This window comes from Podarcis gaigeae (assembly GCF_964106915.1).
Source record: "Podarcis gaigeae genome assembly, chromosome: 12".
Taxonomy (NCBI): domain Eukaryota; kingdom Metazoa; phylum Chordata; class Lepidosauria; order Squamata; family Lacertidae; genus Podarcis; species Podarcis gaigeae.
This window is the reverse complement of record NC_139688.1, coordinates 32,221-58,437: the sequence shown is the minus strand read 5'-3', so window position 1 is coordinate 58,437 and position 26,217 is coordinate 32,221. Positions and strand designations below refer to the sequence as shown.

General features: G+C 49.9%; 1 protein-coding gene and 1 long non-coding RNA gene across 3 annotated transcripts in view; both read right to left on the bottom strand.

The window, feature by feature from the left end:
- The window catches only part of LOC310827744 (androgen receptor-like), a 111,681-nt gene extending 110,197 nt beyond the window's left edge, over positions 1-1,484 (bottom strand). Inside the window, exons 1-2 of one of the 2 annotated variants that reach the window (XM_083704140.1) lie at positions 844-1,484; positions 105-810 (exon numbers count right to left, since the gene is read on the bottom strand). In XM_083704140.1, the coding sequence (XP_083560266.1) occupies positions 105-810; positions 844-1,372 (1,235 nt within the window). In that variant the 5' untranslated portion in view covers positions 1,373-1,484. Of the gene's footprint in view, positions 1-104 lie in introns of both variants that reach the window. The other variant, XM_083704139.1, reaches the window with a different exon arrangement.
- A 2,675-nt stretch (positions 1,485-4,159) lies between these two features.
- LOC310827910 lies at positions 4,160-5,724 on the bottom strand. Its single transcript, XR_014556551.1, has 3 exons — positions 5,220-5,724; positions 4,606-4,734; positions 4,160-4,285 (listed from the first exon to the last, which is right to left on the bottom strand). It is a non-coding gene; the product is annotated as an uncharacterized lncRNA (long non-coding RNA).
- Positions 5,725-26,217: the final 20,493 nt, after the last annotated feature.

Below are 26,217 nucleotides of genomic sequence, written 5' to 3'. Positions count from 1 at the left end.
GGGTCAAAGCCCTCCTTTGGACCCCTGCCATGCACCAATTCACGCCCAAGGAAATTGCAGGAGGCCCTTGGTGAGGACTGTCTGAGCAAGTGTTAGCCCTTTACCTCATGTCTCCGTAGGCCCCCGGGTAGCCTTCCATTCGCGGGGTGAGCTCCGTCTGGATGCAGCCGGCAGCTGGGGCAAAGGGCATCCTGCCCACCATGACTCCGGGGTACCACACCTTGGACGGTGGGAACTCTGTGCCCTTTTGTCCAGATGGCGGGTCCTGGCTCCTGGCGTAGCCACAGGAGGCCGGGGGTGTGCCTTCATAGAGCTGCCCTTCCGCGGTGAAGAAGGGGTGCCAGCCCGAGCCGGGAGGGCCGGCATAGTGGGGCACCAAGGCAGTAGGCACATCCCGGGCGCACCGGCACTGCGGCTCCAAGGGGCTCTCCCGCTTGATGTGCCCACGGGAGGACAGGTCCAGCTGGAAGTTGTAGTAGTCGTGATTCGGGAAGGCCCTCGACAGCTCCTCCAGCTTCTGAGAGCCTTTGTGGCGGCTCAGGTATCCCGGCCCTTCCATGACCAGCGCTCCGCCGCTTCCCTCTCCGGCTTCCAAGATCTTGCAGCAGCCCAGAGTCGGGGGCCCAGCGTTCGCTCCAGCGAACATGCAGTCGCCGCGTGTCGCCGCCATCTCGCCGCCGCTGGGCTCGTCGAGCGCTTCCACCAACAAGCCCATGGAGGCGGAGACGGCTTTGCCCAGCTCCTTGGAGCTCTCCCTCAGGTAGTCACTTTTGTCGCATAGGGCTTCCTTGCCTCCTCCGCGGGGCTCGCCTCCTTCTGCCGCCTGCAGAAGACTGCTCTTGCCCAGCATGTATTTGAAGTCCCCCGGGCAACTCTGGAAAGAAAGGCCTCCCAGTAGGGCCAGAGAGGACGGGGCGGACAAGGACGCGGCGGGCACCTTCCGCTTGTCAGGGGGCTGCAGCATTTTGCTCACCCGGGGCTGCTCCTCCAACGGCAGGTAAGAGGGCGAAGCCGGGTCTTGCTGGTGCGCTCTGGGCTCTTGAAAGTAGGACCCCAAGGAAGACGACCCTGCCGTCGCGGAGACCGACGCCTGGTGACTGGGGCGAGCCTCCCCCCGCATGGGTCCGGGGCTCTGGAATGCTTCGTGGGCGTTCTGTAAGGCGCCTTGAAAAGCCTTTGCCGGTGGCCGAGGATAGACTCTGCCCAGATCGACGGGCACCTCCATGACCTCTCCTATGGCTGGACGGAAATAGGTGTGGAGGACAGCCTGCTGTCTTTTTCTCTGGCTCCAGGTAGGTTCTGGAGACTCCTCGACTGGGCGGGGTGTCAGCTGCGAGAACCGGGCTTTTCTACTAGCTTCGGACAGCGACATCCCTTAGACCGTCGGGGCACGCGCGAGGCGCTCCTAAGCAAGTGCAGTGTCAATGATGTGCGAGAGAAGAACTGGTCGGCCCTGGCTTCTCCAGTTCAACGTACCCCACCTGGGGAAAAGCAGAAGTCAAGGCGCTAGTCCGCTTTGTTCTTGTTTTTTCTTTTTTCAACTTTCCCAGCTGGAGCAAAGACGCAGCCGTTGTCAGCTGCTGCTGCTGCAATTGCAAACTGACGCCTCTTTTGCAGGGGTGAGCTGAGGAGACACAGAGCCGCTGCTGGCTGGCTGGACTGACGCTTTGGGAGCAAACCAGAGAAGGTGAACCCAGGTAGGGAGGACCAAGACTGAGACGAAGGCTGGCAAGCCAGCGGTGCTGGTTGCCCAATTGGCGCAGCGCCGAGGAGATCCCTTGGATCTGGGTGGAGATAGAAGCAGTAGAAGTACACTAGTGGCCAAAATTATTGAAACCTTTTGGGGAAAGTGTATTTCCGAGGTTTGATGGCTCATAACACCACTTTCTTTTGGAGTAATACCATAAAATTATATATCAATGAAGTTTTGGATGTGGCAAACAGGGCTGTTGTGGGAGACCTATGTCCTTGGAAAAACCTTAGGTGGGATATAAATGTTCTAGCTACCCGACAGCAACATCTGATTGCTCCACATGCCCTGGGGTGTTCCAGAAAATTGGGGCAAGGACTGCAACCTGTGGGGTGTTTCCAGGTGGGTGATTATAGACACTGAAAGAAAGCAGGTAAGCAATGTATAAAGAGAAAGAAAAAAGGCCACACAGAGTGAAACAGCAACAACAAACCAGCCTTCCTAACAATCCTGGCAAATCTGTATTTCTAGGGGCTCGCTCACATTTCTGCTTGCCCCACTGCTTTCCTTGGGGAAAGGACTCACTGGTGAATTGGAGCCAATGTCAACTGTATTTTCTGTGGGTTGATACTCATTCCAATACAGTGGTAAAGAGCTGGTGTTCCTGGAGAAAGTGGTTGGGGCGGGGGGAATACCTCTCAGACCACAAGTGGAAGTGTGGGCAAGCCCAGATTCCCTTTCCACTCAAATGAATTCCCAAAACAGCTTACAGACAACAAGTACCATGTATTTCGGGTCTATGGGCCGCAATAAATAAATAGCAAGAACATAGTGGAATATTACAGGTACAACGTAAGCTGTATAAATTAACAAATCATTAGTGAGTGAAACAATTACAATCTATAGAATACTACGGTCGTGCATTTGGTCCCCCCACGCTTTTTTGTTCTTTTTTGTTATTTATTTCTGTTTTATTGTTGAGTGTATTAAGTAGTTTTCTTCTTCTTTTCTTACTGTTATTGCTGATATTATATTATTAATTGTTGGCTATTGGTATATATTTGAGCCTTGAAGAATCCTTTTTACTGTTGATAGAACTACATTCCACCTTCCTCTCTTTTCTCTCTACTACCATCTTTAAATACTTTCAAATAATAATTATTTGATTGGGAATACTTAAAGTTAATTTAAGTTCTGCCAAGAGAACAAGCTGGTCATCACAAACACGCTTTTCCAACAACACAAGAGACGACTCTACACATGGACATCACCAGATGGGCAGCATTGAAATCAGATTGATTATATTCTCTGCAGCCAAAGATGGAGAAGCTCTATACAGTCAGCAAAAACAAGACCAGGAGCTGACTGTGGCTCAGATCATCAGCTTCTTATAGCAAAATTCAAGCTTAAACTGAAGAAAGTAGGAAAAACCACTGGGCCGGTAAGATACAATCTAAGTCAAATCCCTTATGAATACACAGTGGAAGTGAGGAACAGGTTTAAGGATATTGATTTGGTGGACAGAGTGCCTGAAGAACTATGGATGGAGGCTCGCAACATTATACAGGAGGCAGCAACGAAAACCATCCCAATGAAAAGGAAATGCAAGAAACCAAAGTGACTGTCCAACAAGGCCTTACAAATAGCAGGGGAGAGAAGGCAAGCAAAATGAGAGGGAGATAGTGAAAGATTCAGGAAATTGAATGCAGATTTCCAAAAATAGCAAGGACAGACTAGAGGGCCTTCTTAAACGAACAATGCAAAGAAATAGAGGAAAACAATAGAATAGGAAAAACCAGAGATCTGTTCAAGAAAATTGGAGATATCAAAGGAACATTTCGTACCAAGATTACCATAATAAAGGATAAAAGTGGTAAGGACCTAACATAAGCAGAAGACATAGCCACCCCAAACGACACGTTCTCAAGATGGAGGGTGAGGGAACAGCTGCAGTCACCTGCGGTTCCTGCGCAATGTTTGCCACCTTGCCAAAGGTTGCAGGCAGCTTTACCTGCAGCAATTGCATGTTGATTGCCCTCTTAGAAGACAAAGTCCAGCAACTGGAGGAACGTGTAGCTACGCTCCAAAGAATTAGAGAGCTGGAGCTCTTCTTGGAAGCAACAGAGCACACCGTCTCCACCAAGAGGAGACAGGGGACTCCCCTGAGAAGGAGGCTAGTTCACCAACACAGGAGCCAGATATATGGAGAAACGTGACTCAAAGAAGTAGGAGGCCCAGGGTTCGCTCTGATTGTTTAGAAATACACAATTGCTTTGAGGTCCTCTCCCCTAGCATGGAAGACAAAGAGCAGACTCCATTTGAGGATCTCTCCCTCATTACAGTCGATCAGGTATATGAAGACGAGCAGCAAAGTCAGTCCTCAGGGAATGTGCAGGCGACCTTGGAACGGACAGCTCACGGAAGAACCCCGACCAGACCTAAGAGGTGGCGTGTAGTGGTGATAGGGGAACAGAAGCAGTGATCTGTGGTCCTGACAAGATGTCTCGGGAAGTGTGCTGTCTCCCCGGGGCTAAGATCCAAGATGTAACTGAACGACTGCAAGGAATCATAAAACCCACTGACAAATACCCCTTCCTCTTGGTTCATGTGGGAACCAATGACACCGCAAGCAATAGCCTCCAGAAGATCAAAAGAGACTACGAGGCTCTGGGCAGGAAATTGAAGCAATTAAATGCACAAATTGTCATCTCATCTGTCCTCCCAGTTGAACGACGTGGCCAGGGAGAGAGGGGAAAATAGTGGAAGTGAACAGCTGGCTTTGCAAATGGTGTAAACAGGAACGGTTTGGATTCTTAGATCACGGACTGCAGTTTCTTGAAGATGGACTTCTGGCAAGCGATGGGCTGCACCTCACAACGGTTGGGAGGAATGTTTTTGCCAAAAATTTCAGAAACCTCATCAGGAAGGCTTTAAACAGACTAATGTGGGGGAGGGAGACAGTGCTCCTGAAGGTAGGAGTCTATCAATTGATGAAGATGATCATCCAAATGTCATAGACCAAATGGAGCAAACAGCACGCAGACCTAGTAGTGGGACGAAAAAAATCTTAAATAAGAGACACGGGGGAATGATTAATGGACTTCAATGTCTGTACACTAATGCGCAAAGCATGGGAAATAAACAAGATGAGCTTGAGCTCTTGGTACAGCAAACTAAATATGACATAATAGGCATCACTGAAACCTGGTGGGATAAGTCCCACGATTGGAATGTAATAATGGAGGGATACAATCTATTTCAGAGAAACAGACCAGACAAGAAAAGAGGAGGAGTGGCGTTATATGTCAGGGATGTGTATACCTGTGAAGAGATCCAAGATTTAGAACCTCAAAGCCAAAGTGAGAGCATTTGGGTCAAAATTAAGGGAGAGAAGAATAACAGTGACCTCATTGTGGGAGTTTACTATAGATCCGCAAGCCAAACAGAGGACATAGATGATGCCTTCCTGGAACAGATGGCCAAGCATGCAAAAGGAAGGGAGATAGTAGTAATGGGGGACTTCAATTACCCGGATATTTGTTGGATGTCAAACTCAGCCAAGAGCATAAGGTCAAACAGATTCCTCACTGGTCTTGCAGACAATTTCATTGTCCAGAAAGTGGGAGAAGCAACAAGAGGAACAGCCATTTTAGATCTGGTCCTAACCAATGTTGATGACCTGGTTAGTGGGGTAGAAGTGGAAGGATCATTAGGCGCAAGTCATCATGCTCTTCTGAAGTTTACTATACAGCGGAAAGGAGCAGCCAAGCATACTAGGACTCCATTTCTTGACTTTAAGAAAGCCGACTTCATAAAACTTAGGGAAGTGCTGGGTGAGATCCCATGGACAGTAATACTAAAAGGAAAGGGAGTTCATGATGGCTGGGAGTTTGTTAAGAGGGAGATAGTAAAAGCACAACTTCAGGCAATACCAATGAGACGGAAACATGGAAGGTGCCTAAAGAAGCCAGGGTGGCTATCAAAAGAACTTTTAACTGAGTTAAGATTAAAAAAGGATGTGTACAAAAAAATGGAAAAGGGGTGAAACCACCAAAGAGGAATTCAAACAAATAGCCAGCACGTGTAGACACAAAGTCAGAAAAAGATCTAGGAGTCTTGGTTGACCACAAACTTGACATGAGCCAACAGTGTGACGCGGCAGCTAAAAAAGCCAATGCAATTCTGGGCTGCATCAATAGGAGTATATCATCTAGATCAAGGGAAGTAATAGTGCCACTGTATTCTGCTCTGGTCAGACCTCACCTGGAGTACTGTGTCCAGTTCTGAGCACCACAGTTCAAGAAGGACACTGACAAACTGGAACATGTCCAGAGGAGGGCAACCAAAATGGTCAAAGGCCTGGAAACGATGCCTTATGAGGAACGGCTAAGGGAGCTGGGCATGTTTAGCCTGGAGAAGAGGAGGTTAAGGGGTGATATGATAGCCATGTTCAAATATATAAAAGGATGTCACATAGAGGAGGGAGAAAGGTTGTTTTCTGCTGCTCCAGAGAAGCGGACACGGAGCAATGGATCCAAACTACAAGAAAGAAGATTCCCCCTAAACATTAGGAAGAACTTCCTGACAGTAAGAGCTGTTCGACAGTGGAATTTGCTGCCAAGGAGTGTGGTGGAGTCTCCTTCTTTGGAGGTGTTTAAGCAGAGGCTTGACAACCATATGTCAGGAGTGCTCTGATGGTGTTTCCTGCTTGGCAGGGGGTTGGACTTGATGGCCCTTGTGGTCTCTTCCAACTCTATGATTCTATGATTCGACATCAAAAAGAGGTGGCAAGAATAAACAGAGGAACGCTACCAGAAAGAAATGGATGGCTCGTACACCCCAGGTAGTGTGGTTGCTGACCTTGAGCCAGATATCCCGGAGAGTGAAGTCAAATGGGCCTTAGAAAGCACTGCAAATAACAAGGCCAGTGGAAGTGATGATATTCCAGCTGAAATATTTAAAATTATAAAAGATGATGCTGTTAAGGTACAACACTCAATATGCCAGCAAGTTTGGAAAACTCAGCAGTGGCCAGAGGATTGGAGAAGATCAGTCTACATCCCAATCCCAAAGAAGGGCAGTGCCAAAGAATGCTCCAACTACCGCACAATTCCACTCATTTCACATGCTAGCAAGGTTATGCTTAAAATTCTACAAGGCAGGCTCAAGCAGTATGTGGACCGAGAACTCCCAGAAGTGCAAGCTGGATTTAGAAGAGGCAGAGGAACCAGAGACCAAATTGCAAACTTGCGCTGGATTATGGAGAAAGTTAGAGAGACATCTGCTTCTGCTTCATTGACTATGCAAAAGCCTTTGACTGTGTCGACCACAGCAAACTATGGCAAGTTCTTAAAGAAATGGGAGTGCCTGATCACCTCATCTGTCTCCTGAGAATTCTCTATGTGGGACAAGAAGCTACAGTTAGAACTGGATATGGATATTTAATTTATATGCAGAATTCATCATATGTGAGGTTGTTGCTTAAGCCTGCCTTGTAGAATTTCAGCATAACCCTGAGCCCTAAACCACAAACTAATGAAATAGAACTTGCTCAACAAGATGCTCCTTAACGATTATGCTCCTTAAAGAAACAGATTTGGAGGGGAAGTAATTTGGAGGTGGAAATCTGGCAGATAATGAAATTGCCACTATCCTTCCTAAGCCAGCACTGTTTTCTGGGGGTAGGCAGGTGGAATCAAAGGAAAACTCTCTTTAAAGACAAGACTGGAAGGCCTCACCCGGGCAGGCGAAGACTAAGATTTCAGCCTGCTAAGGTAATTTGTGCTGGCAAATACAATAGTTTTTGATAAGGAAATTAAATGTAATCTAAGCTGCTTGACCCAATGAAATAATAATAATAATAATAATAATAATAATAATAATAATAATAATAATAATAATAATTTATTATTTGTACCCCGCCCAGAAATACACTAAAATATCACACATTAAAAACTTCCCTGAACAGGGCTGCCTTAAGATGTCTTCTGAATGTCAGGTAGTTATTTATCACTTTGACATCTGCTAGAAGGGCATTCCACAGGCCAGGCGCCACTACCGAGAAGGCCCTCTGCCTGGTTCCCTGTAGCTTTGCTTCTCGTAATGAGGGAACCGCCAGAAGGCCCTCGGTGCTGGACCTCAGCGTCCGGGCAGAACGATGGGGGTGGAGACGCTCCTTCAGGTATACTGGGCCAAGGCTGTTTAGGGCTTTAAAGGTCAACACCAGCACTTTGAATTGTGCTCGGAAACGTACTGGGAGCCAATGTAGGTCTTTCAAGACCGGTGTTATGTGGTCTCGGCGGCGGCCCCCAGTCACCAGTCTAGCTGCCGCATTCTGGATTAGTTGTAGTTTCTGAGTCACCTTCAAAGGTAGCCCCACATAGAGAGCATTGCAGTAGTCCAAGCGGGAGATAACTAGAGCATGCACCACTCTGGCGAGACAGTCCGCGGGCAGGTAGGGTCTCAGCCTGCGTACCAGGTGGAGTTGGTAGACAGCTGCCCTGGATACAGAATTGACCTGCACCTCCATGGACAGCTGTGAGTCCAAAATGACTCCCAGGCTGTGCACCTGGTCCTTCAGGGGCACAGTTACCCTATTCAGGACCAGGGAGTCCTCCACACCAGCCCGCCCCCTGTCCCCCAAAAACAGTACTTCTGTCTTGTCAGGATTCAACTTCAATCCATTAGCCGCCATCCATCATCCAGCCGCCTCCAGGCACTCACACAGGACCTTCACCGCCTTCACTGGTTCAGATTTGAAAGAGAGGTAGAGCTGGGTATCATCTGCATATTGATGGACACCCAGTCCAAACCCCCTGATGATCTCTCCCAGCGGCTTCATATAGATGTTAAAAAGCATGGAGGAGAGGACAGAACCCTGAGGCACCCCACAAGTGAGGGCCCAGGGGTCTGAACACTCATCCCCCCCCCACTTTCTGAACACGGCCCAGGAGGGGGGAGTGAAACCACTGTATGACAGTGCCCCCAGCTCCCAGCCCCTCTAGACGGTCCAGAAGGATGTTATGGTCGATTGTATCAAAGGCCGCTGAGAGATCCAGCAGAACTAGGAAACAACTCTCACCTTTGTCCCTAGCTCGCCAGAGATCATCAACCAGCACGACCAAGGCAGTTTCACTCCCATGATGAGGCCTGAATCCCGATTGGAAGGGTTCCAAATGGTCCGCATCCTCCACGCGTGCCTGGAGTTGTTCAGCAACCACGTGCTCCATCACCTTGCCCAAGAATGGAAGATTTGAGACTGGGTGATAGTTGGCCATACTGGCCGGGTCTAAAGATGGTTTTTTAAGAAGCAGTTTAATTACCGCCTCTTTCAGCGGATCTGGGAATGTTCCCTCACAGAGGGAAGCATTCACCACCCCGCAGAGCCCATCGCCCAGCCCTTCCCGGCTTGATTTTATTAGCCAGGATGGGCAAGGATCAAGGAGACAGGTGGTTGGTTTCACGCGTCCAAGCAGCCTGTCCACATCCTCGGGGGTATCATAGAGGTAAAAAGTAAAGGACCCCTGGGTGGTTAAGTCCAGTCAAAGGCGACTATGGGGTGCAGCACTCATCTCACTTTTCAGGACGAGGGAGCCGGCCTTTGTCCACAGACAGCTTTCCGGGTCATACGGTAAGCATGACTAAAACGCTTCTGGAGCAATGGGACACCATAACGAAAACCAGAGCGCACGGCAACTCCATTTACCTTCCCACTGCAGTGGTCCCTATTTATCTGTGTTTTCAAACTGCTAGGCTGGCAGGAACTGGGACAGAGCAACAGGAGCTCACCACCGTTGGAGAGTTGGAAGGGGCCTCAACCTAGTGCAACCGCTACAATGCCTTAACTTCAGCTCAAGAATCCCTGACAGATGGCTATTGAGACTTTCAAAATCTCAAATGAAAGAGAGTCCATCATCTTCTGAGAGAGTCCGTTTCACTGTTGAACAGCTTTTACTCTAAGAAAGTTTAGTTTAAATCTCCTTTCTTGGAATTTGAATCCATTGGTTCAGCACCTTCTCTCCAGAGCAGGATAATAATAATAATAATAATAATAATAATAATAATAATAATAATAATAATAATTTATTATTTATACCCCACCCATCTGGGCCTCCCCAGCCACTCTGGGCGGCTTCCATAGAAACAAAAAATACAGTAAAATATCACACATTAAAAACTTCCCTGAACAGGGCTGTCTTAAGATGTCTTCTGAATGTCAGGTAGTTGTTTATCGCTTTGACATCTGCTGGAAGGGCGTTCCACAGGGTGGGCACCACTACCGAGAAGGCCCTCTGCCTGGTTCCCTGTAACTTTGCTTCTCGCAATGAGGGAACCGCCAGAAGGCCCTCAGCGCTGGACCTCAGCGTCCGGGCAGAATGATGGGGGTGGAGACGCTCCTTCAGGTATACTGGACCAAGGCCGTTTAGGGCTTTAAAGGTCAGCACCAACACTTTGAATTGTGTTCGGAAATGTACTGGGAGCCAATGTAGGTCTTTCAAGACCGGTGTTATATGGTCTCGGCGGCCACCCCCAGTCACCAGTCTAGCTGCCGCATTCTGGATTAGTTGTAGTTTCCGAGTCACCTTCAAAGGTAGCCCCATGTAGAGTGCATTGCAGTAGTCCAAAACAAACTTGCTCCATCTCCCATGTTACAGCCCTTAAGATATTTGATGATGGCTATTATGTCACCTCTCCATCTTTTCTTCTCCATGATAAACATCCCTAACTCCCTTGGCCATTCCTCTTAGGGCTTGGTTTCCAGGCCCTTGGTCATATTGAACACCCTCCTCCTCTGCACATCCTGGCTTGCCAATATACTTCTTAAAGTGTGACACTGAGTAATGGACCCAAGACTCCCAGTGGGGTCTGACCAAGGCAGAATAGAGTGAAATTATTATTTTCCCTTGACATCTATTAATGCAGCAGAGAATAGCATTAGATTTTTTTGCTGTTGCATCACACCATTGACTCACGTTGTTCTTGTGGTCCTCCAATACGCCTAGATCCCTTTTGACATGTTGTGTTGTGAAGCCAGGGGTACCCCATCCTATATTTGTGCATTGGGAATGACATCTACAGCCACCTTCTTATTTGCATTCAATCACACACATCACAAACACACAAAAAGATGAATTACCGTCAGCTGCCCTCTTGAAAAAGACTTTGCAGCTCCCACAGGTGAGTGCTCCATAGTGGCACCCAGAAGCTTCATCCCCACAGATCAAGCATGTCTTCTGTGGTGGGAAGTAACAGTCACTGGGCAGAACATGGTCTCTTGCAGACTCCAGCCTTAGGAAGCAAAAAGGAGAAAAAGGCAAACCATCAGCAAATGTGGCAAATGCCTAAAAACTACTGGATATTAAAGAATATTCCAGAAATGTTTATTAGTGTGAACTTGCAAGAGAAATATCTTAAGACAATATCCCACTGGGACTTAACTCCATGTATAATATTGTGTGTCATCCTTTCAGCAGCTGTGGGGTTCCGTAACTCAAGAAACAGAGCCTTTAAGTTCTTCCATTTTTGTGCAATGGAAAATCTAGCTGCTACTAGAAACCAACTTAGCAATTCCTTCAAAGAGAATCATTTTGCAGTATCATCACATATATTTAATAATGCAAGTTGTAGTGATGCCTGAATTGCATGTTTAAATATTTGTGATATTTCTGCAAGCCCTTTCTGCAATCCCACCATAAATTGGGGGGGGGGAGTGCCATTAAGGGAGCAACCCGTTCAACAAAGTTGGAAAGATTGATAATTTATGTGTGAAATCTGAACTGGTGTACAATGCCATCTGTGTTTAACCTTCAAAGACCTTTCATGTATGTAAATAGAGACAGACTTGAGTGGTTTATGTGACCCAACAGGGAGTCTTCAATTCTAATGTTAAGGTCCTTTTCCGAAGTAGCTTAAAGACAGATTGTTAAATGTACTTTCTGCTGGAATAGGTCACACCTGTCCAGATGTTCAGCATGCCTGCTGTGATAAACGCACTAACAAATTTGGCTTTGCTTGGCCCTGGAAATCTTGGGAAACGAGAAGTGCAGATTTGCTCAGGCACATTACTATGTCAGTTCTCAATGGACATGCATCTCAGTTTCCTGTTTCTGCAAGTGGCTTTCCAGAAGGTCCTGGAGTGTGAGCCCATTAATATATAACACTATGTGTTCTTAGGGCAAATATTTATTTGGGAGGTTCAGGTCCACAGTGGAAGTAACTTCAAGTTGAGGCAATCTTATCTATTTTATTATTTTAACTTTTGTATGTTTAACAATATGGTTATGAATTTTTCTCAGTTTTACTGTTTCAGCTTTTCATAAACTGATTTGAGATTTTGTACAATGAAGCGGTGTATAGATTTTATGAAATAAGCAAACAAACAAATGTCTGCATGAATAACTGTTAACTGTTAACAACCTCTCCAACATTAATGGCCCTTTGTGTCCCTTCCAACTTTACATTCTAGGATTCTTTGTTTGCACTCTCCTGTCTAGGCTGATACTTGAAAATTGTACTTGGATTAAACAGCAATTTGCTCTTCAAAAGTTGGTTGCTTCATATTGATCTTTCAGTGAAAAAGAGATGCTGTTCAGGGCTTGGCACTGAGGGTTCTCAGTCTGTGTTACGTGGGACCCTCTTGAAGGCAGTTTAAAAGAGTGCTTTTGAACCCCTCCAAAGACAGATGGAAACATTTCAAAGGTAGCAGAAGCAAGGGAGTGGCAGGTCCAGACATGGAGCAAATTGGACAGAGAAGCATGAAAACACCCTCCTTAGTTTCCAAAGCACTTTCTGAGGTTCAGCCCAGTTTGCATTTCCTCAAACTTTTTTTTTAACATGTTTACCTGTCTCACGGTAAGTCAATTAAATGAATGACTGCAAATTACCACAGGCTATCGGGGAGGGGGGTCTTGTGTGAGGGAAACTGCCATTCAGGGAGTCTTGAGCAGAAGTTAAACAAGGAAAGTTTGATTTCCTCCCCAAACAAACAAACACCAACCCCGAAGTTGGTGAAACAACTTTGGGTCAGGAGACACATTCTTTCAGGTAGAACTTATTATTTAAATTAAATATAGGGACGTCACAGGCTTAAACACAGTATGACAGTCACAGCGTCTCTCAAACTCTCTTTACGTAAAATCAGTTGTTACACTTCAGTTTCAGTTATTCCTTTCTAGATCCTTATGCTTCAGGTCAACGCTTTTAACACAGTTTATTAATTTGGTTGACAAGGAAAGGGGTACTTTTCTTCACTTTTTTTTTTTAAAAAAAACAATCCCACACCTGAAGTATTCTGATTAGTATAGCAGATCCCACTCGCTGGATCATCACCTTGTCGTGGTGAGTGGGCTTGCATGTTCCTATGACCCTTGTGAGTGAAGCCATCAGAAATCTCACACTCCCAGCAGGGTCACGCAAGGCGGTAAGGTCAAAGGGAAGGAGCAAAACAAAGAATAATCCAAGAAGTCCTCCATGGCAGAACAGGCGGATGATAACAAGTGGTATGTTACAACGGCTGTGAAGACGGATGAAGGCTGCAGCAGTGTTGGTCAGTGCGTTGGTCAGTGTGCAGTGATCTACACAAATAAAACAAATTCACGCACAGGCGTCTTCCAAAAACCCAACCCCCAAAAGTCCCATAGCAATCGGCAAATGGTAACGGGAGCTGGATCATAAAATCTGGAAGCCCCTGGTCATGAACCGGCACATGGGCAGTGGATACAGATTCAGTCATTCTGACTCAAGGAACAAGGCAGTTAAGCAGTTTTCACAGCTTGACAGCTTCAAGAAAAATGCAGAGAGCAAACCAACTCCTGTATATGGCGTTTATTGACCTGCCTAAGGCTTTCAACACTGTAAATTGTATGCCCTGAGGACTGTCCTTCTGAAAATTGGCTGCCCAGATAAATTTGTAAACATCATTCGGCTCCTCCATGATAATATGATGGCAACAATTACAGATAACAATGGCTCTCAATGTGAAACATTCACAGTGGGATCAGGTGTTAAACAGGGTTGTGTTATTGCCCCAACTCTATTCATTATTTTCATTAACATGATCCTACACTTTGTCGAAGGGAAACTCCCCTCCAGAGTAGAAATCATATATCAAGCAGATGGAAAGCTCTTCAGTCTGAACAGGCTGAAAGCAAAGAGTAAGGTTACCGTAACTTCCGTCCTAGAGCTTCAGTATGCTGAAGACAACGTACTGTGCGCACGCTCAGAGGATGACCTCCAAACCATCCTAAATATCTTTGCAGAAGCTTACGAAAAGCTTGGCCTATCACTCAACATCCAAAAAACCAAAGTGCTGCACCCCTTTGCAGCGCCACAAATCCAACTCAGTGGTGTAACATTGGAAAATGTTGATCATTTCTCCTACCTGGGCAGTTATCTTTCCACAAGGGCCAACACTAATGCCGAAATCCAGCATCGCCTGAGCTCTGTGAGTGCAGCTTTCTTCTGAGTGAAGTGCAGAGTATTTGAGGACCTTGACATTCGCAGGGAAACCAAAATGCTTGTTTACAAAGCTATTGTACTACCAACCTTACTGTCTGCTTGTGAAACATGGACCACTTATAAACACCATCTCCAACTCCTTGAAAGATTCCATCAAGGGTGACTCCGGAAAATTTTACACACCACTTGGGAAGACAGGCGAACTAATATCAGTGTACTGGCAGAAGCAAAGATCACCAGTGTTGAAGGAATGATTCTTCAACATCAACTTCGTTGGACTGGTCATGTTGTGTGGATGCCTGATGATCGTCTTCCAAAGCAACTACTCTATTCCAAACATAAAAATGGAAAGCGTAATTCTAGTGGTCAACAAAAGAGGTTTAAAGACTGTCTCAAGGCAAATCTTTAAAAAATGCAGTATAAACACTGACAACTAGGAAACACTTGCCTGCGAGCGCTCCAGTTGAAGAACAGCCTTTACCAAAGGTGTCATAGATTTTGAAGACACTCGATGTCAGAGCCGCCCCTAGGTCCCAGCTCACAAAGGACCAACGCCCGGCTGTAGTTATTTACAAAAGTCTTTATTGAAGTTCAGTTTCCATTTCAAAGCCGGAGCGTGCTGCTCTACGTCTTAAAGTCTAGACCGGCGAAGTTCCATCTGAGTCTCCTCCCCCCTGACACCAGTTTAAGACCCTAGCCTTGCTCCACCTCTTCCTTAGCTCCTTCCTCCTCTGGGCCCTCCTGCCCGCTGGGGTTTCATCCTTTCTGGACTCTTCTGACGCTGACCCCCCTGATTCTTGCCCCTCCTTCCGGCGGGCTTTAGGACCTGGTTCCCTATCCGGGCTACCTGCTGTACCGCTCGCCTGTACATTTGAACTTGGCGCGCGCGCGTAGCCGGTAACCTTCCTCTCGACTGTTCCCTCGCTCTCCGGTGGAGGCGTGGTCAACCCTGACTCATCTTCTCTTGCTGGTGGTGAATACGCTGGCCCTGATACCTGGGACTCTTCCCCCCCACTACGCTCTGGTGGGGAAGCTGGTCCTGATTTCCAACTGCTGCTCTGGGAGTCCCCGCTGGCCCCTTGCTTCTGGGGTGTCCCCCTTGGGGCCCCCCTTGCACTGGCCATCGGCGCCCCCTTCTGTGAATCTTCCGATTCCCTGGAGAGGCTCATGGAATCTCTCGGGCTACTGTCCTCTTCTCCTACGCTCCCCTCGGATTGCTCCCCCTCGCTCTCCATCTCCTCCCCTTCCTGCGCTCCCGCTGCGTCCCTGACACTCGAACTCAGGACAAAAGGGAGAAACATGCTAAGAGGAAGGCATGCTTGGCAAATCCACACCGTGTTCAACTCCTACCCCGAAACCAATGTCCCCACTGTGGAAGGACGTGTGGATCCAGAAGTGGCCTCCACAGTCACTTATGGACTCATTGTTCAAACCATGTTTATGGAAGACAATCTTACTTGGCTATGAGTGATCAACAAAGAAGAAAGAAGAAGAGTATAGCAGATGCAGGGGATCACCTCACCCCTGGTTACTGCTTTGGGCATCTTCTTTACCTAGAAGAAATCTCCCCTCCTGACTGGAAGGAGACTCAGGGCGTCTGTCTTCCCCCATCTTCTCCCTCTCCTGGCTCAGACTCAGCCCTCCAGGTCCCTTCTGCCTGGATACCTTCCCCAGACCCTCAAGCTGCTCTTCCTATCTAAGCGGTGAGGCTATTTCCTCTGCCTACAGAGAGTCTCCTCAGTGTGGTTGTTCAACTCAAATTAGAGCCAGTTCTCCCTCAGACAAAGCCTCTCCTCATCCTTATCTCCCATCTCAAATCAAGCCTGATCTCCATCCCTCTCTACAAACTTCCTCAGAAACGGTTCCTTTTATTTTCTCTCCCAAAGTGCTGGCTCTGCCCCCCCCCCCGATGGCTGTCTTGCTAGCCAATCAGAGAATTCTGAGGCAGTGCACCACCAGACTCTCACATGGATGGATGGAGGATACTGTGATCATGTATGTGCAGAAACGAGCTGTCAGGGAACTGCCATCGGAGCCAGAGGCGGAGGGAAGGCTCCAGAGGGATGCCGGAGAGGGTCCCAGCAGGCAGAGAGGCAGCCCATCTGCTGGGGAAGGAAATCAGCATAACACCAGTGGAGAAGGGGGGCAGATGGGGGAATCGGAGAGGAGGCTCCAGGACTCTTCACCGGAGACCAGCGGAGAGAGCATGGGTGCTCCGCTGCCCACACCCTTCCTGTGCAGAAGACTTCCGCGCAGGGAGAGTAGGAGGAGACTTGGTGTCAAGGAACTTCTTTGCTGGAAGAAGTTCAAGAAACGCCCACTGACGGATTCTGCCAGCGACTGAAACAGCCACGAAGTGAAGGGCTGTCCAGACAGAAAGGGTTCACCCAGGTAACCTAGCCAGGAGTGGCGGCAACTTACGCACCAGCAACCCCTATAACCATTACAAGAGCCTACTGTACAATGGCCAAATTTGCATTTGAAACAAAAGCAATTTATAAATATTTACCATCAACATATAAGTTAGATATGCAAAGCTTAAAAATGATTGGAATAAAGAATTGGAATGTTCACTATTAACTAGACAGTGGGAAAATGTATTGGCTTTGATATCAGATCCATTGATGGATCTTAAACTAAAACAGCAGAAACCATTACAGTGGAACCTCTGGTTGCGGACGTAATCCATTATGGAGGCACGTCCGCAACCCACAGAGTTCGCATCCTGAAGCGCCGCGTCTGTGCTAGCGCAATTCGGCACTTCTGTGCATGTGCAAAGCACAATTTAGTGCTTCTGCACATGCGTGAGCAGTGAAACCCAGAAGTAACCCATTCCAGTACTTCTGGGTTATCCGCGGCCCGTAACCCAAAAACCCATAACCTTAAGTGTCCGTAACATGAGGTATGACTGAATTTAGCATTTATTGGACTCCCTTACGTTTGTATAAGAAAGGGCTAGCTAATGTAGCTCTTTGTTGGAGATGTAATATGGACAATGCTGCTTTGAAACATATGAATTTACTGTGTCCCACACTTACTAAGTTTTGGGAGAAAGTGCTGGATTATATAAACAAGACACTACAGAATAAAACCAAGATTTTCAGAAGTGAATATGCTCTTGAACTATATACTCATCATGTGAAAATTGACACCAGGACTGAGAAAATGGATTCTATGCACCCTAATGGTGTGCAAGAGATTTATGTTGATGAATTGGAAGAACAGAGATACGATTCCCTTAATCAATGGCTTGGCAACTATTGTACTACCAACCTTCCTGTACACTTGTGAAACATGGACCACTTACAAACTCCATCTCCAACTCCTCAAAAGATTCCATCAATGGTGTTGTGTATTAAGATTAGCTGCAGTTCTCACTCAGGGCCACCAGTATGCAAATGAAGAATTGAGAACTGTCGCTCACTGATTGGTTAGCTAGTTGGGAGTTGTTACTGTTACAAGTTACTTAGTATTATATAAAACAGCCAGCTAGGCTGCAGTCAGTCTGACTCCAGGAGCAGTTCTAACTACTGTAATAAAGAGCTGTGAATGTAACAGAGCTGTGTCCTTTGTCCATCATTCTCACTATTTAACAAAGGCAACGAGGATGGGATCGGATGAAACAAGACACAGCCAGAGCTGAACTGCTGAGCTGAACACTCAAGAGCTCAGATATCGCTGAGGCTAGTGTCCATCCCTCACCATTCAACCAGCACCGGGAAAACATGGCATTGCTACTGCCTCTACCCCCGTATTCTCCAGAAACCGAGTCCTGGCAGTCTTATCTCGCTCGGTTCAAATGCTACCTTGAGGCATACTGTCAGGGGCTCAGGAGCAGAAGTACAGGGAAGGGAGGAAATGGAGAGCGAAGGGGAAGAATCTGAGGGCAGCGTAGGAGAAGATGACAGTGGCCCGAGAGATTCCATGAGCCTCTCCAGCGAATCGGAAGATTCACAGAAGGGGGCGCCGGTGGCCAGGGCAACGGGGGTCCCAAGGGGGACACTCCAGAAGCAAGGGGCCAGCGGGGACTCCCAGAGCAGCAGTTGGAGATCAGGACCAGCTTCCCCACCGGAGCATAGTGGGGGGGAAGAGTCCCAGGTATCGGGACCAGCGGATCCCCCAGCAGAGAGAGAAGATGAGTCAGGGCTGACCACGCCTCCATCGGAGAGTCAGGCAACGGAGGGGAGGTCAGGTCCAGCCAGCATCCCGGAAGAGGGAAGCAGTGATAGAAGCAGTGTAACGGTCAGGAGGAAGGTCACTGGGTTGGCGCGAGAGCCAAGTTCAAATGTACAGGCGCGTGGGACAGCAGAGAATGAGGATTGGGAACCAGGTCCTAAAGCCCGCAGGAGGCAGGGGGAGGAGTCAGGCGACTCAGCGTCAGAAGAGTCCAGAAAGGGGAATGCCTCAGCGGGCAGGAGGATCCAGAGGAGGACAGAGCAGAGGAAGAGGTGGAACAGGGCTAGAATCTTAAACTGGTGCCAGGGGGGAGGAGATTCAGACGGAACTTCGGCGGTCTAGGGTTTAAGACATAGTGCTGCGCGCTACAGTTTTGAAATGGAAACTGAACTTCAATAAAGCCTTTTTTACATAACGACGACCTGGCGTTGGTCCTCTGTGAGCTGGGACCTTGGGGCAGCTCTGACAGTAAGTTCCGTCTCCATAAAACCTTCGCAGCGTGAGTTGACGCAGCGAGGGGCAAAGCTTGGTGTTTTGCGAGCTCACAAAGATCGGGAAGGATGGGTACAGAGGAGAAAATGACAGCCCTGCAAGACGCAGTCACGAAGCTTTCCATGGAAGTAGCAGCATCCAGAAAGAGAGAGGAGGAAGCAGCCGCGTTCTGCCAGGATCTGCAAACCAGGTTGGAAATTTTGAGCAAGCAGGGGCTGCCAGGTGCCAAGCCGGAGGGGAGGGGATTGGCCTTGGAAAGAGGGGGGGGCAGCCTCGTGTCTCATTTCGATGGGAGCCTGCAGCAGTATCCTAACTTCAGAGCTGACGTAGTGTTCGCGCTCAAGTTGCTTCAGAAAGACTTGAGAGATGAGGAGGAGAAAGTAGGCTTCATACTAACTCATCTGCATGGGGAAGCTAAAGCGTGGCTGCGCAATCTTTGGTGCGACAATGATCCCGCCCTCCAAAATTCAGATGCCTTTATTAAGGCTATGGACGCTTGTTTTCAATCTGCAGTGGATGTGGATGTTGCCAAGAGGGAAATACATGGACTGAAACAGGGCAAAGCCACTGTGAGACAATATCACTCCTGCTTTTTTGCGTTGGTTAATGCGCTGGGGTGGGAAAAGAACTCAGCTGCCATCCGAGACCTGTTCTGGGAGGGGCTGAATGGGGCTGTGAAAGATGAAATTGCGAGGGGGGAGAGACCCCAGAGCACTAAGGAAGTCGTCCAAAGAGCTCTGGCGATTGGGGTGCGTCTGGAAGAACGCCCTTGGAGCAAGGATGAAGGACGTTGGGGACGCACACCAGCCAGATCACCTCCTTTCTTTCCCAGAGAGACAGCGCACGCCCAGTCCACGCCTCCACTGGGAGGGGGAGAAGAGCCGATGGAGATAGGTGGTGCCAGGGCTCAGACAGCAACCAGAGCCCAAACAACAGGAGCAGTCAAGGCGAAGCCTCCTAGAGGGAGCAGGAAGTGTTACATCTGCGACAGTGCTCAGAACATGGCGAAAGAGTGTCCCCAGAGGCTCCACAAGCACACTGCAGCCTCAGCAACAGTAAGGGGAGCAGTTCAGCAGGGGGAACAGCTGCAGGGAAACGACGGAGTCTGGCTGGAGACAGAGGCACTGGAGCCCAGCCAGGCAAGTCAGTGAAGCAGCCCCCAGGGATTTTACAGCCCACAGACCCCCTCCCGCCCAAACCAGTGGTGCAACTCACTGCATCACTCCAGCTCCCCAATGGACTCACCATGGAAGTCCCTATTACCATTGACTCTGGTAGTAACGCAGACTTTATCGGAGGGGATTTCGTCACGCAACATCGCATAGCGCTTTTACCAGCCACTACGCCCCTGAACGTCGTCACGGTTGATGCAAGGGAGCTACTCGGAGGACAGGTGGTACAGCAAACACCGCCAATGGTGATGCGAATTGGGAATCACCGCGAAGTCATCAGCTTCAACGTCACTCACCTGTCAGACACACCCGTAGTATTGGGCATGAGTTGGCTGGACAGGCACAGCCCAGCATTAGCATGGTACCAGCGTCAATTGACCTTCTGCTCCTCCTACTGCGCAGAACACTGCATCCTGACCAGCCAGGAAGATGAGGGGAAAGAGGATGACCCACAGCTACACTTGAGCATGCTGCAAGCGGTACCCAACAAGTACAAGGCGTTTTTGGAGGTCTTCTGCAAGAAGGAAGCGGACAAGCTGCCTCCCCACAGGCCCTACGACTGCAAGATTGACCTCCTGCCGGGGGCAACGCTGCCGACTGGAAAACTGTATTCCATGTCTGAAGACGAACTGCAGGAACTCAGGGAGTTCATAGATCACAACTTGAAGAGGGGATTCATCCAAGAATCCAAAGAAGTGGGGGGCAGTCCAGTGTTTTTTGTGAAGAAAAAAGACACGCCCCAAAAGAGGCTTGTAGTTGATTACAGGGTCATAAATTCGAGGACGAAGCCCACGGCATTCCCCATGCCCAAGACCGACGACCTGCTGGCGACGGTGAGGAAGGGTCGCATCTTCACCAAGTTGGATCTGCGAGGGGCGTACAACCTTATACGCATGAGGGAGGGCGACGAGTGGAAAACAGCCATGTTTACGCCGTTGGGCACCTATGAATACAGAGTTATGCCGTTTGGCTTGCAAAATGGCTCCCACTGTTTCCAAGCCTTCATGCACCACGTGTTAGCGGGTCTTCTCTACAAGCAGTGTGTCTGCTTCCCGGACGACATTCTGATCTTCTCGGAATCGCAGGAGGCTCATGAGAAGGACGTCAAGGAAGTTCTGCAGAGACTACGGGAGCACAGACTTTACGCCAAACTGGAGAAGTGTCAGTTCGACATGACGGAGGTGGATTTCCTGGGCTACAAGCTGTCCGACAAGGGACTCGCCATGGACAGCACCAAGGTCCGCTCGGTGTTGGACTGGAAGAGCCCGCGCAATCGGAAGGAGGTCCAGAAGTTTGTCGGCTTTGCCAACTTTTATCGCAAGTTCATCAAGGGGTTCTCGATGCAGACAGCGGCCATCACGGACACCCTCAGCTCCAAGAAGAAGAATTTCATCTGGACGGACCAAGCGGAGCAGTCATTTCAGAGACTCAAGCGTCTCTTCGCGTCCGAAGAACAGCTGCTACACGTCAACCCCAGCAAACCCATGAGGGTTGAAACGGATTCCTCGGACAGAGCCGTGGGAGCGGTCCTGTTGCAGCAAGATCCGCAAGGGGACTGGAGGCCGTGTGCTTTCTACTCCAGGAAACTCAGCAAGTCGGAGCAGAACTACACCATCTGGAACAGGGAGTTGCTGGCCATTCATGCAGCCTTCAAGGCGTGGCGGCACTTCCTCATCGGAGCCAAACACACAGTGCAGGTCCGCACGGACCATAAGAACCTGGAGTACTGGCGCACAGCGCGGTTCCTGAACCAGAGACACATCCGCTGGGCGGAGTTCTTTGAAGATTTCGACTTCAGGATAGAATACATCCCGGGAGACAACAACGTCATGGCGGATGCGCTATCCAGGAAGCCGCAGTACCTCGAGGAAGCGGCACCGGTGGCGGCCAAACGCATTTTCGCACCAAAAGCGTGGGCATGCGCTTCAACCACCATGGACCTGGACGTGGTACGTCGCGCGCTGCAGGCAGATTCCTTCACACAATCCAAGATGGAGGAGGTGCGAAGAGGCACAGCGAAGGACGCCGAGTTTCAGATACGCGACGGACTGCTCATCTGCAAAGGGGCCCTCTACATGCCGGGAGACGACCTCTGCGCGGCAGTTCTGCAGCAGTTACATGACGCGCCCAGCGCCGGGCACTTCGGCAAGGACAAGACGGCGGAATTAGTAGCCAGAGAATTTTGGTGGCCCAAGATGAGGGGAGAAGTCGCAGAGTACGTTACTAGGTGTGACACATGCCAAAGGGCCAAGCCAGTACACAGGCCGCCGGCGGGACTGCTGGAACCGCTACAGACGCCGCTCGAACCGTGGGAGAGAGTGGCCCTGGACTTTGTCACAGATCTGCCCAGCTCGCGGGGCAAGACGGTGGTACTCGTGGTCATAGACATATTCACCAAGATGGCCCACTTCATTCCTTGCGCGAAGGTGGCCACGGCGGAACAGACCGCCAAACTGTTCATAGACCACGTGTTCAAAGTGCACGGCTTACCGCGGTCCATCCTGTCTGACCGGGGTTGCCAGTTCATCTCAAACTTCTGGCAGAAGCTGCTGGGCATCCTGAACGTCAAGATCAACTTAGCGTCGGCACGGCACCCGCAGACCAACGGACAAGCGGAGAGGGTCAACGCCATCATGCAGCAGTACCTGAGATGCTACGCGAATCAACAGCCCTCGACCTGGGTGGACTACCTACCGCTGGACGAGTTTGCCTACAACAACACGAAGCACGTGTCCACGGGGATGACACCGTTTTTCGCCAATAATGGGTGGCATCCCAGAACCTTCCCGGGAGTAGAAAGAGTGGGGGAAGGGGAGCCACAGGGAGCAGAGGCCTTGGCAGCGGAGCTACAGGAGGTCCACGAGCAACTCCGACGGCAGTTGGAGCTAGCAAAGCACACCTACAAAATGCAGGCAGACAAACACAGGAGAGTTGGGGAAGACATCCAGGTGGGGGACTGGGTCTGGTTAGCAGCCCAGGCAGTGCCGGCCAGATCGTTAGCTAAGAAGAAGCTTGGACACAAGCAGCTAGGGCCATATCAAGTCGAGGCACAAATCAATCCAGTAGCCTTCCGGTTGACACTCCCGGAGGGTTCCAGAATGCATCCGGTCTTTCATAGATCAGTGCTCACACCCTACAAGGCACCTCACAGGTTTCAGGCACCAGGGAACGCACCAGACCCACTCAGCGAGGCGCCCACGAAGGGGGGGGTCACCGAGGACGGCACCACTCAACGAGGCCACAGAGATTTTAGACTCGAGATGGGGGGAAGAGTGGGTTGAATATCTACTAGCCAGGGAAGGTACCCCGGCAAGCGAAAACAGGTGGGTTCCTTACTATGCGGTGGCGGAGCACTACCTCAAAGAAGAGTTTCATGCACTCTTCCCACACAGACCCATGCCGGCAGATTATTTCGATGAATATCTTTTCACACCCACACTTTCAGCCAGCACGTTCCAGGGGTTCTCATCAGCTGAGGAAACGGCGCCAGAGACTACCTCTCCAGAGGGATCAATCTCAGGTTTTGGCACAGACCGCTCTTATTGGTGGGAAGATCAACCGGAGGTGGGGTGGAACAGGGAACTGCAGGGAGGGCTCTTGCATGCAACGTTACCCGAGGCAACAGGGGGAGAGGGGGACATGGACGTGTTGGGGGAGGATCCTGGGTTCGAGCACACCTGCAGAGAAATGGAAGCAGAGGAGATCGACGTCGACGAGCCCATCACGGACTGGCAGGATCCAGCCGGCTGGCTGCACACCAGGGGGATGAACTGTATCCTGCACTCACCCCCACAACACTGGAGCACCCGGAACCCACACCAGAAGAGGGAGAGGGGGGAAGGGGGGCTTCGAGGGGGGGGATGGATGTCAGGGGCTCAGGAGCAGAAGCACAGGGGAGGGAGGAAATGGAGAGCGAAGGGGAAGAATCTGAGGGCAGCATAGGAGAAGATGACAGTGGTCCGAGAGATTCCATGAGCCTCTCCAGCGAATCGGAAGATTCACAGAAGGGGGCGCCGGTGGCCAGGGCAACGGGGGTCCCAAGGGGGACACTCCAGAAGCAAGGGGCCAGCGGGGACTCCCTGAGCAGCAGTTGGAGATCAGGACCAGCTTCCCCACCAGAGCATAGTGGGGGGGAAGAGTCCCAGGTATCGGGACCAGCGGATCCCCCAGCAGGGAGAGAAGATGAGTCAGAGCTGACCACGCCTCCATCGGAGAGTCAGGCAACGGAGGGGAGGTCAGGTCCAGCCAGCATCCCGGAAGAGGGAAGCAGTGATAGAAGCAGTGTAACGGTCAGGAGGAAGGTCACTGGGTTGGCGCGAGAGCCAAGTTCAAATGTACAGGCGCGCGGGACAGCAGAGAACGAGATTGGGAACCAGGTCCTAAAGCCCGCCGGAGGCAGGGGGAGGAGTCAGGCGACTCAGCGTCAGAAGAGTCCAGAAAGGGGAATGCCTCAGCGGGCAGGAGGACCCAGAGGAGGACAGAGCAGAGGAAGAGGTGGAGCAGGGCTAGAATCTTAAACTGGTGTCAGGGGGGAGGAGATTCAGACGGAACTTCAGCGGTCTAGGGTTTAAGACGTAGAGCTGCGCGCTACGGTTTTGAAATGGAAACTGAACTTCAATAAAGACTTTTGTATATAACGACGACCTGGCGTTGGTCCTCTGTGAGCTGGGACCTTGGGGCAGCTCTGACACATACACTTTCACCCATTTAACGGACAGTCGGAAGAGAGCTCTTTTCCTCACCGTCTTTCGCTCAGAAGTTTTCGAGATGGCTAGGGCTATCACGGCTCCGCTTGTGGTGCAGGCTGCACCTTGGGACACACTGACTGAGAAACTCAAGGGACATTACACACCCAAGGTGTCCAGAGTCGCTGCCCGTCACACATTCCATCATCAAATCCAAACTGAGGGAGAGACAATCAGCAAATTATTATCAGCCCTCAGGAAGGCTGCATACCACTGTGAATTCCGGGACTTGGACGATGTCCTGCTGGATCGAATTGTATGCGGTGCAAGGGACAAGAAACTACAGCGTCGTTTCCTCACCAAGTCCGATCTCACTCTCAAACAGGCCATCGAGGAAGCTCAAGCTGCAGAGGCAGCGAAACAGTCAACAGATGAGATTTGCAAGGCCAACAGGCCAACAATTTCAAAGAAGCCAACCTCGGTCCACCATGGAGAGATCAGTAAATCCGAGGGCTGCTCAGACGAAGAGGATGATGTTTGCTGCATCAAGCAGGAATGTGGAATGGTCAAACGGTGAACGATGGAGCAATTAGACTGTGCGGGTTGCAGTGGCAACCACCCTCGGTCCAACTGCAATTTCAAGGACGCAATCTGTCGCCGTTGTTTGTGTAAGGGTCATATTGTGAGGGTTTGTTGCTCGTCTACGGCAGCAGATACACTACCAGCACTGGGAAATAAGAAGGCATTGGCAAGGTATGCTAACAAGGACTGCCACACCGTCACCAACTGCCGTTGCTCGGCTGAGCTGACAGTTCGCCGAACTGATGGGTCTGAACACAGGAAAATTTATGTCACCATGACTATTCAGGGCAAACCATGCAGTGGTGAAGTTTTTATCAGTGGTTGCAAGAACCAATGATCCTTATCTTTAAGTTTGAACAAAATGCTTGTTTAACCTGGAGGTAGGCTGTCTGAATTGTGCATTGCTTTGTAACGATTTTGTCAGAGCTGCCCGAGGTCCCAGCTCACAAAGGACCAACGCCAGTTCTTGTTATACACAAAAGTCTTTATTGAAGTCCAGTTTCGATTTCAAAGCCGCGGCGCGCAGCTCTACGTCTTGAACTCTAGACCGCTGAAGCTCCGTTTGAATCTCCTCCCCCCAGACACCAGTTTAAGACTCTAGCCCTGCTCCACCTCTTCCTCTGCTCTTTCCTCCTCTGGGTCCGCCTGTCCGCTGGGGTCTTGCCCTTTCTGGACTCTTCTGACGCTGAGTCCCCTGAGTTTTCCCCCTGCCTCCGGCGGGCTTTAGGACCTGGTTCCCAATCTGGGTTTCCTCCTGTCCCGTGCGCCTGTACATTTGAACTTGGCGCCCGCGCCCAGCCGGCAACCTTCCTCCTGACCGTTACACTGCTCCTGTCACTGCTTCCCCCTTCGGGGGGGGGCTAGCTGGGCCTGACCTCCCCTCCGTTCCCTCACTCTCCAACAGAGGCGTGGCCAGCCCTGACTCATCTTCTCTCCCTGCTGGAGGAGACGCTGGCCCTGATGC